The sequence below is a fragment of the Leptosomus discolor genome, chromosome 1 (assembly GCF_034619465.1).
Source record: "Leptosomus discolor isolate bLepDis1 chromosome 1, bLepDis1.hap2, whole genome shotgun sequence".
Classification (NCBI taxonomy): Eukaryota; Metazoa; Chordata; class Aves; order Leptosomiformes; family Leptosomidae; genus Leptosomus; species Leptosomus discolor.
In genome coordinates, this window is record NC_141391.1 from 179,570,372 (window position 1) to 179,581,913 (window position 11,542).

The 11,542-nt window shown below is 37.7% G+C and overlaps 1 protein-coding gene across 1 annotated transcript; it reads right to left on the reverse strand.

The window, feature by feature from the left end:
- Positions 1 to 1,247: 1,247 nt before the first annotated feature.
- FRS2 (fibroblast growth factor receptor substrate 2) lies at positions 1,248 to 11,295 on the reverse strand. Its single transcript, XM_009952164.2, has 5 exons — positions 11,223 to 11,295; positions 9,220 to 9,406; positions 5,822 to 5,980; positions 4,755 to 4,918; positions 1,248 to 2,773 (listed from the first exon to the last, which is right to left on the reverse strand). The coding sequence occupies exons 1-5, from the start codon at positions 11,286 to 11,288 to the stop codon at positions 1,823 to 1,825; spliced, it is 1,527 nt and encodes a 508-aa protein (XP_009950466.1). The 5' UTR covers positions 11,289 to 11,295; the 3' UTR covers positions 1,248 to 1,822.
- Positions 11,296 to 11,542: the final 247 nt, after the last annotated feature.

Sequence of the window (11,542 nt, forward strand, 5' to 3'; positions counted from 1 at the left end):
TCTGTAAAGATAGCGAAAGTCAGGAGTGAAAAGGTTGCCTGATATTCCTTAACGGTGTGGCAAGACACATGTATTTCAGGTGCTACTACTGCTGCCACTGACAGAAGACTAAAGAAGAAGTTAACAAAGAAGCAGGAATACACTCTAACTTAAAAGACTGAAAATAATTGTAGTTTGTTTTTTATAAAACTTCAATTCAAATATTGCAGGAAGACCCTTAATTCTTTTTCGGATCTCCAAATGGCTTTTCTTGCATGTTTCTCCTCGCTCACAGTTGAAGGGTTATTATTTTACATCACACCAGTTCACACAAGTGTCAGTTCTTTTGTAATCACAGGCTCAAAAGTAATCTCTTCTGCTGCTAGTACCAAGGTGCACCTGCAATACTGCCAGAATTCTAAAATTATTCAGAGTATTCAAAAAAAAAAAAAAATCCCCACCTTCTGCTAAGTGTGCATCTGGCATATTCAAAAAACAACATTCTACCTGGATGTACCTGTAACACTGAGCAGCCATCATTGTAACCAAGTTCACCAACTGCCAAAGGAAAAGAAGTATGCTCGTAGAGAATACTACCTTCAGATAATTCACTACATATCTTCCTAAATTAAAGCATACTATCAACTATGGATGCACATGGCTAGAATGTACAATTTTCTACGAAGAACTATCAAGTCCAGTACCCTGCCTCCCATGTAACCTGTGTCTGATGCTTTAGAGGAAGACCATAACTGCATAATAAACCTTTCCAGTTGTGCAATAACGCATGCTGCTGGAGAGCTGGGCTATTTCTGTCATGGATAAAAAAAGGTAGAACACTGGACAAAGACAACAATTTGACCTTCAAGAGTCTTTCTTTGTCAAATGTAGAGAGTAAAGACAAACACATAAACGACCCTGAACAATAATTAAAGCTATGTACAAAATTTTGACTTAAGACATAATGGAACAGATAAAAAAAGAAACACACAAATGCAAAGAAAGGGAGGCACACTGAACTAAGAAATGACAAGAGAGCCTTAATTTATACAGCCAACCTGTGAATTCCTTCACAAAAAAAAAAAAAACCAAAAAACTCTAAGGAGATTAAAATTCTGTCAGATTTCACAGGGAACCCAATACACCACTCAGAATTCTCTTCTGACAGAAGCAGCTTAAGGCTGGGTTTAGATGCATTTTGCATTTTAGCTCCAATCAACTAACTTTGACAGGGCCTCTCAAATATCACACAAGTTAAAAAAAAAACTATCAGGAATTAGAGGCCTTTTTGCACATGTGTTCTTAAAAAAAAAAAAAACCAGCCGAAAAAGGTGTGGTGTTTACAGGTGTTTATATCCCTTGAGATGAACCAATCTATCTTGTGTATGTCAAACTGAGTGAATTAATGCATTTCATTCTGGAAGAGCCGCTTCAATGAGGAATGAACAGAAGATAAGTATCTTGAAAGATTAGGTTTACCTGCTAATAATGCACATATCGAGAGGCTTTAAAAAGTGTTATAAATGCCATTAATGAGTACAGGCACCAGACCGGAATATTTATAAATTCAAAACTGGCACGTCACTCAGACTCTAATCAATTTAAAGAGGCACTGTGAAAGGTGGTGATGCTGTGCAGTAATAACTACTACTGTAGAATGAAATAGTGTTACCTAAATGAATATTTGCTCTACATTAATTCCCTTTAGTTAGACAAGTACATGAAGTATGCAGAAAAAGTTCTATGAGTCTATAAAAGGCGTTAGTGTTAAGAAATGCAAATACTTGCATCTTCAATTTTATAAACTTCACAAAAGGTGCAAATGATTTAATGCTTCCCAGGCTCACATAGGCAGGTCAGTACTGTTATGTCTAGTTTTCCTAGAAGTACCATCATCTCGGGGCAGTGCTTTTTGCAAGCTTGACATAGCAGCAGTTCTTTCAATGTCTATCACAGCATACAGCTCTGTGCGCCTGGTTGGAGTTTGCGGAAGTGGAGTGGTGGGGGTTTTTGGAGTCTGAGGGTTGTCGGAGTCACTACCACCTTCCAAGTCAACCTGTATATAGTTGAGCTGCCTGTGTTCTAAACTTGGACGCCTAATGTCAAAGTTAAAGACTGTTGGGGTACAGTCCCGACGTCGTGTAAATTCTACTTTATGAGCACTTGCTGGTACGGTTACATTCTCTGTATTGACATAATTATGCATTGGATCTAGGTTATTGTGGTAGCCATTCAGAGATGGGGTCTTTGGTCCTAAACTGTCATCTTCATCCCTACTCAGCTTGCGGGCTTCCCAAACAGGAGGCAAGGATGGCAAGTTCTCATAGTTCAACAGCGCAGTTCTCCTCTGTGCAGAGTTGTTAATGTTCTGGGTGTCTGAGGTACTGGTTGATGTCAAACGACCTCTCCTGACCCCTGAGGCACTAGGGATTGATAACCTATTGATATTTTCGTACACCAATTTATTACCAGATGGGGTTTCTCTACGTTCGTCACTGTCGTACCCAGTGTCCCATTCAGTGTTGTTTGTGCTGCCGCCACTAACTTGGTCTCTCCCAAGTTGCTCCAGTTTCTCTCTTTCCATTAACTGCCTTTGAACAGGTGTTGGTCCTAAAACAAACTTGACTCCTTCAGGCTCCAGGAGAACCTGAGCATCTCTGTCATCAGTACACATCTGATCTTCTTTCACTTTCGTTGTTTCAGTGTTTGAAAGCTTTGATTCCAGTGGCGCATGCACACTTGATCGATTTTTTCTTTCCTCTTGTACCCCAGTAGTGTTGACATAAGTGTGCACCTAAAAGGGGAATTAAAAAAAAAAAGGAAATTCAAACTCTATTCGCACTCTTTTTTTCCCCTCCAAATTTCTTTCCTTCTTAACTCCCCACTTTTCTAATCAAAATACCTAAAACCCAAATCTCGTGATAGCTGTTTAAGAGTTGTGCAAAGGACCCAAAAAAACCCCACAATCTCACCTTGCATACTACTCAAGCAACGAGGAGAGAGGTTGGCTCTACTGGAATAGCAGTCCATGCTTTCTTCAAGAGCCAACAGCCTCCTAATACCAGAAACTCAAGTAGAAAAATACACAATTCCATATGAACTGTGGCACTGAGAACTAAAAAGTAGCAGGTGCTGGCACAAGATGCTACTAAGAAAGGCAGGAATACACCACTAGGTTATCCCTCCAAGTTCCTACAGTGGATCAACACAAGGCTGAACAGGAAAGACTGTAGTAATGGATTCCTTCTTTAAATTTACATTCTCTGTCTGGACACCCAAACAGCAAAAGTAGTATTTTACAGCAGCAGTCATCTAGTCTTCCCAAATTCTCTGTCAGGCTCTACAAGCTGAAGTGTTATTTACAGCTCACTTGACTCCTACACTGATTCTTTAAAGTCATTTACTCTTCAATAACTCCAACAATAACACTTGGACTCTTCTGTGGGGGCTCCTGACAAATCCTTTCCCACAAGACAGTTCACTGCACTTTACTCTCGTTACCTTCTCTGGTTTCGAACACTGTTTCTTGTCACACATGAGAGTCTTCCTAAACCACATTACATTTTATTAAACTCAACTAACATTTTCATCAGAAACCTGAATGGTGAGATAGAACACACCCTCTGAAAGTTTTCAGTCTATCCCAGAGTGGTAGGGTTTCCACTGAAAGGGATCTCAGCAGCCTGAAGAATTGATCTCATAGAAACCTCATCAAGTTCAGCAACAACAAATGCAAAGTCCAGTGCCTGGTATGGAACACGACCAACAGTAGAGGCTAGGCACCACCTGACTTGAAAGCAGCCTTGAAAGCACCAGGGGTCCAGGTGGATGCTGAGTTGAACACGAGTCAGCAGTGTGCCCTTGAAGCAATGAAAACCAAATGTGCCTTGGTTTGTGTTAGCAAAAGCACAGCCTGTAGGTTAAGGGAAGTGATTATTACTGTCAATTCAGCACTTGTGAGACGGAATTTGGGTTCCCCAGTGCAAGACAGACATCACCATACTGGAGTAAGTCCAGTGCAGGGCCATGATTAGAGGGGCTGGACCATATGACATACAAGGAGAAGCTGAGAGCGCCATCCTTGTTCAGTCTTAAGAGAAGGCCAGGAAACCACCTAATAGCTGTTTCAGCTACCTAATAGATAAAGAAAAGACAGAGCCAGACCCTTTTTAGAGATGTTCAGCAAAAGGCTGTGGGGCAATGGACACCAGCTGTAACAGGAAAAAAGCTGATTACACATGAGGGAGAAAAGCTTTCAAACAAAGGTGGTGAAACACTGGAACACATGGCTCAGAGACACTGTGGAATCCCCTTGTTTTGTGTATTCAAAGCATGACAGGACATGGCTCTGTGCAGCCACCTCCAACTTTAAAATTTGACCTAGAGGACTCTAGAGGTCCCTCCTAACCTAAATTATTCTGTGATTTCTATTCGCCAAACAGAAGACTTACATGTAAAGAAGCTTTTTGACCAGGAGCTCTCATTATAAAGTACAATTTGTGTTTAAGAATAATTACTGAAATTTTGAGAAAAATATACACAAATACATACATTCTAGGTCTTTCATGTATATAAATATGAAGAGCAACTTAAAAGTTATTTTTCCTCAGCAAGCTATCCTACAAAGTATCATTTTAGAGAGCCAAAGCAAACATACAGTAGAAATACATTACACCTGATACTGAAAAGCACGAATGAAAGCCTACAGAACAAGCGCTAAAAAATCTGAACTAATGTAGAACCAAAGTTATGTGAGGGGAAAAAAAAATACTCACTTGCTCCTCTGCTACAAGTAAAGGATGTGTTGATTCTTCACCGACAGAGGGGAGGCGTGCACTTCCAACAGAAGGATGCCTGCTAGAAGGGTGTGACGAAGCATCTCCAAAAGATGGATATCTGGGATAGCCGTTAGGTAAACTTTGTGCATTGAACCCAGGAGCTGATCAATTAGAAAACAAGCAAACTCGTATTAAAATAGAACATTTTACCATATGTGAGTAAGATGCTTTACAACTCCATTTTCAATTTTCAAAAAAATTAAAATATGTAAAACAGTGTTAAATATTAACAAGACTCATTTTTTCTGGAGGAAAGGAAAAGGAAAGAAAATTGCAGCATATAGCATCCCAGTATTTACTAGGAAATATGTCTGATGCAACCACTGGAATCTAGGTGTATTAAACACCACAGTCATCCTAGTAAGCTCCCTATCCAACTTCTCTTTCTACCATTAACAACACGTCTACCTAACAAACAGGGACTTACTTATTTAAGCTTCCATTTCTTTGAAATCATCAATAACCTGGAACTCCTAATTTCAAGTATCAAGCCATCTTCCTGAGATTACCTAAAAGTCCTCTGGTATTTTTGAAAGGAGACTTCACTCTACCCATCCATCCACTCACAACAAAAGAAAGATTCCAAACCCATTGTAGATGTGATACTACCATTACTTTTTTTCCCTAATAAAAAGGTTGGAACATCGCCCGGCACTAAATTTCTCAGAAACGCTACAAGTAAAATATGGCAATATATTATAAAGCAATTCAATAGGTGTAAGTGTTCACTGAAGCACTGTTCTTATGCAACAACTAAGTTCCCAGAACTTATTTCTTAAAGCTGAAGAACCTGACTATGGCAGTTTTACTCCCAAGACTTAGGATTCTCAAAAGAGAATCCTCAGCAAGTACCTCAAGAGAATGCATTACTGGTAATTAGCCTCTTAGCTTTTAATTAGTTTTCTTTTTAATTACTTAACTGAAAATAGCATTTAATTTGCATTAAATCTTTTAAGTACCACATTACATTCAGGTATGTCATCTGACAGTATAACCATACTTACTGGTAGGTGTTCGAGGGGTTCGTGGAGCTTCCAACTCAGTTTGATGATTATTCCTTTCTACTACTGGTTCTTCTACCACATTTATGCTATTATTCTGCATTATCTCTTGCAACATATTAAATAGCTCTTCTGCACGGGCACATTTAAAGGCAAAGATTCCTATAAATACACAAGAAAAAAATCAAAATCCTTTAACGTCAGAAACATGCCTTACCATGTATATAACTTTCAAAAAATAGAACTGGAATCCACGTAATGAATGCCTGTTAAAGAAACAAAAGTGTTAAGAAATTTTTATTGCACCAAACACACAAAATTACTGTGAGAACCTTTAAAGTGTTTCTCTGATAGAAGAATAAGATTCCCATGCACCAAAAGTGAAATTAGAACAGAAAATTGATTCAGTTAAGAGCAAAACTAAGTTTTGAGTGCTAAATCAGGGGTGAAAAAAAAAAAAACAAAACCAAACCACAAAACAAGGGAAGACTTTTTTCTTTTTTTAAGCTGATTAAAAAAGATACCTGTTAAATAAATAAACAAACAAACTCTACATGAAACTACTGTGGTACTACAAGGTCATATTTTTTAAACCAGATTTCTATTAAATTACCATAAAAATAAGATACCTGCACAACAGGAAAGAAGGATTTAAACACTGGGAAAAAGTTTAGTTTCTTTTAGAAGATTAAAATGAAAAGCTAGGAAGACAAACTGTGTGGAACAGACAGTAACAAACCAATTGCTTTAGGCTAAAGGATAGACACACAACACAAAGTTAGCAGCAATACCATGTATTTTGCGTGTGTATTGTGCCACTTTGCCTTTAAACAGCAGGGAGCGCCCCAACTTACCCTCACCAGCAAAGTCGCAGCTTTGGATTATTCTTCCATTGAAAGCATGAAGTTAAAGTTGACATGCTTGTTAAACGTGGGTGCAGGTGCTCATTTTTTAAAGTGAGTATTACAATCTTAAAACACTCTTTACTAAAAATTACCTACCTATATAGCTAGTTCTGTAAGTGCAATTATGTCAATATGCTGGCAATTACTATCATCATATATTTATTTAAGGACGCAGAACTGTGACAGATCAGAACCACCAGAAATGTTCCACATAGCACAAGTTCACAAAAACCCAGCTAGGAATATACCAAATGGCCTAAGAGGAATGATGCTCAACAATTAATATTCAGCTGGTGCAGTGAATAAGCTTCATGCTTGCAATGTAGCAGCTGTAGCTGTAAAGCTGCTTCTACTACATTTCCCCAACCCATGATTCAGCTCAAGTACAGTAGTCCATGCTGAATTTTTTGTGTATTTCTGAAAATTCACACTGGACACTTAAATCTTAATGGACCAACAAAAAAAAAAAAAAATTAAAAAAACGTAGGTTTCACAAGCTTGAAAAAGCTCCCAGTCTTTTTCTGAGAAATTCAGCTGCCTTTACCTCTTTGTTTAAAAAAAGTGCTCCCAAATTGCTGATGTCTTAAAATATGAGGTGAACCAAATCGACACTGAAACTGCAAGCAAAAACAACTTGGTGAAACCTTAGTTTTTATTAAATACATTCACATTAAATACAAGGTGATCTGTCACACAATATGGTGACACACCAGCTCTTCCGTGTTTTCTGTCCTGAATTATCTATTAGCTGTGCTCCCAAAACATGTCTTCAGGTTTTTTAATAGCTAGCACAAACTCAATGTTTCGCCATCAGTGCATTTTAACAACTTATCGATAGATATAACTTGAGATTAAATGGAAAACACAAACAAGATATTGACTAATACAATCAGTAGAAGTTGCTGGGCAATATGCAGGGTATTCTCAAATGAAAAACTTCTCAGTCATCTCACCCAGTTAAAATGAAGTTTTGTAACTGTGCCCACAAAACCCAGCGTAGGTCTCAGGAACAATGCTTCATTGCAAAAAGGCAGCAGAGAGAACGTTTTCTGCCAGATTTCTTTTTTTCTCAATATTCACAGTATTTTAATATTACGTAAGGAAGGCAAAAAAACAAAAGAGGGAGGAAAGGGTTGCTGCTTACACAGCCTGCTTAATCTCCTCTACTAAAACAAAATAAATTAGGAGGGAAGCAGAGAAGTCAGACTCAGTGGAAAATTTTGCAGACTTGCTAACAGGCCATAGAAAAGAACCTTCAAATAGTATTTCCAGTTGAATTTTGTTAGTATGTCTTATATGTTTACAAGAAGTAGTAAATTAAACCTGCAAAATCAATTAAACTGATTTTCTTCTAAGAAGAAAGTAATAAACTTTCTTTTGAAGTCTGAAAATTTAGTTTAGTATCGAGTATACTGTGACATTTGAAAACATCTCAATTTCTCATTAGGAGACAAACTGAGAATGCTTTCTAAACTCTTCTCAAAAAACAACCTGTCTGCCCTTACCTCTGCTTGGACAATGAAGATTGACCAGCTTTGTTTATGGTTAAAATCTTTCATCTTCCTGATCTTTTTACAGTGAAACAAAAAAAAAAAAAAAAGCAATTGCTAAATATCACTACTGATAAAAACACTAGTAAATGCTAAAAATTCGGAAGAAAATACAAAACCAACTTAATTTCGCAATGTATGAATACATAAGAATTCCAACTACGCACAGCTACATCACAGTAGAAAGACAAGAACCAAGGCTGAGACCTCAACAGAAAGGGCTATTCCCTCGGGGACTGCTGCAGTGAAAAGAGAGAGAAAAGCCTAGATCTTCTCACTGGGAGCCGACCTTGGCCAAGGCAGGCATCATCTGGGAACTGGAAAGGTAATCATCCTTCTCCAATAAAAGCTGCACAGAAAATAACTGAGCATAGCTGGAGTTTACACACTTCACACGAAAATGCGTCAAAATTTGAGACAGATGTAATCGATATAAATGGAAGTGGTATCTGGTTTAGGAAGAGGATGAAACACAACTGTGTTCCTGAAGACAACAACAGGATAGGGATAATCCATTTCATACCAGTGCTCCAGTCTTAAAATCTAAAAACAGAGAATTCTTTGAATTCCGAGGACATTCCTCCACAGTTCCAGGTTTCACTGCCCCTCCCTGAAAGTCAAGTCAACTCTTTGAGGTAGGAGAATTTCCCTGTCAAAACCACCTCCTAAGTTGACCAGAAGTATCCACATATGCAAGCATGAAGTGCTCCAGACCTACAATGCCAAAAACTACATGCAACTCAAATCCTGACCATAAGACCATTCCCCATAAGGTAACTTATTTTTTTTCCAGAAACCACATTGACATATAAAACTATAGCCTTTATAACCCTTGCCAAAGGACCAGCAAATGTACTTTTTTTTTTTAAAAAAAAAAAAAAAACAAAACTGTCTTCCAACACCAAATAAATTTCCAAAAAGCTTTATATACAAAAGTTCCACATACCTTGTCCAGTTTGACACCTTCGGCCACTTTCAAAAGAGAAAAGATTTGAGTCATAGCCATAGCGACGGAGACAGAGGTAGTGCCATTTGACAGAGTCCCTTTTACGGGTGTACAAAATTAGTTCTGTGTCTGTAAGTTCCATTATGCCAGAACCCAGTTCATTACCATCATCATCCACATTAATAACCTATAAAAAAGGAAGTTAAATAGCATTAGGTAAGTACTCTTTTGAGCATCAGTACAACTACTAATAATCTTGGTGTTTCACTGATATGCTTCATCTGCTCTGTCATATTAGTTATAATCCTTGAGGTGAAAGTTTAAGAAAAAAGAAAAAAAACCCAAAAACCTTCACCAAACCAGCTCCTCTGCTCCCCCCAACCCAGAATTTAAAAAATACTTATTTAAAAGCAGTATGAGACTGCATAACATTATTGTAAAATCTGAGAAGAAATTTAAAATAGAAGAGATTCTTAAGGTTGGGGTTTTTTTAAACTGGCTTTATGTACATATTTTAGTTATTTCCACACAGATAAGGCATACCTCAGATAATGCAATCTTTCAGAGCGCCATTTCTAAAAAAAATATTTGCTTTGTCATATAACCCCACTTACAGTTGAGAAAAGGAATATAAAAGAATAAGGGGCTCCAAGATAAAGCTTCCTCCACATACCTGCATAGCCTTGCACTGTGCTGAATCACCAGACTGATTTTTTTTCTTCTGCCTTTTTAAAGTCAACAAATAATTCAAATACCCTATCGTTATCTTGCATGAAAACATGCACATAAAGCTTAAATTCATATTCTTTTTGCTTTTAAACCAGTTTTGAGGTCATCTGCATCCTTTACAGAATTCAGACAATGTATATTTTCCTCCATATGTACTTTATCTCACAATGCTGCTTTTAGTGGGATTCTTACTCAAAAACGTTACCAAAATTTTTTCCCTATGGTTTCAAGTAACATTACTCCTTAAAGAGACATTTTCAACTTAAAATCTAGTCAATTGAAAAGAACTAGGAATAGTTTCATCTGCCACTGAGGCTTATGCCAACTTTCTTCATTTTGCAAATTACATTCTTTCATCTTCTCCCCCCTGCTGCTAAATCAGCGACCCACACAAACAACAGAGAAATTCTGAGAGAAATAGGAACTAGTTACACAAAGTGATGTCAAATGCATAAAAAGCAAGAAAACAGAAAAATATTTTATCCTTCAAGCTTTTTGTACTGATAATATTATACATTTCCAGAAATTCCCATGGCTTTAAAGCTCATTCAGTGTTGCCCTAGGGCAACACATGAATCATTTTTCACTATGGAAGCATTACATTCCTCTGCCAACTCACAGAGACAGTTTGGAGCACAGAAGCATATCTGACTTGTGTGACTATGCAAAGGTATGTTTACTTAAAGTCACTGACTTCAGCAGCTTCAAGTTAAGCATGTTAAGCATATGAACAAGTGTTCACAAGCTTATAAATTCCAGGGATACAAGGGACAGAAGCATGTTTATAAATAAAATTTCTTCAAGTAGAGTAAAAAAGTTCTCAAAATGCTATAATCAGTAGTGATCTTCAAGTACAATCGGCAGCCCTAAAATTTTCCATTGCTGACCTCACATCCACGTTCACAACCACACTTCTCCAACAGCTTTTCCCTTATGCTTCCAAATCCCTTCCTAACTCCCATAACTTCCCAGAGGCCCTTACTTGGGCCCTGCCAACTGAAATGAAGATGGATCAGTAGCACAGGGCAGCTTCTCCTTCCTGAAGGGGAAAACCGTCACAAAAAAGCCTACCCTGTCTAGAGAAATCCTGTCACTGCTGGTAAGAGAGGATTTCCCAAAGGGGCAAGAGGAACCTGCAGCCAGAGACCCCTGCAACTCTGCAACATTTTAACCATTCAGTAATTCTCATCTTATTTTCATTTAAATTTTTTCCATCACAGACCTACATCACAAGAAAGCAACAAAATTCACAGCATACCACGTCAGTTGCTTACCTTAAACTTGTTTCGATGGTTATCTGGGACAGTTTCTTTATCTGGACAGCTACAACAGCTACCCATGACTTCTTTAGAAGACCATGTGATCTCTAAAGAGGGGGAAAAAAAAAACCAAAACAAAACAAACACACACACACGATCATTTAGTTGAAGTAAAAATAAGAGTATCATCAACAAAACAACCCAACGCGAACTGCTCTCTGAAATTACAATTCTTCACAATGAATTTTGCAGTCATAAGTAAAAAAAAAAAAATCAATATAAATCTTACAAATATTTTTAAATAGTTACATTAGATTTGCCATTAAGGAGTGGCA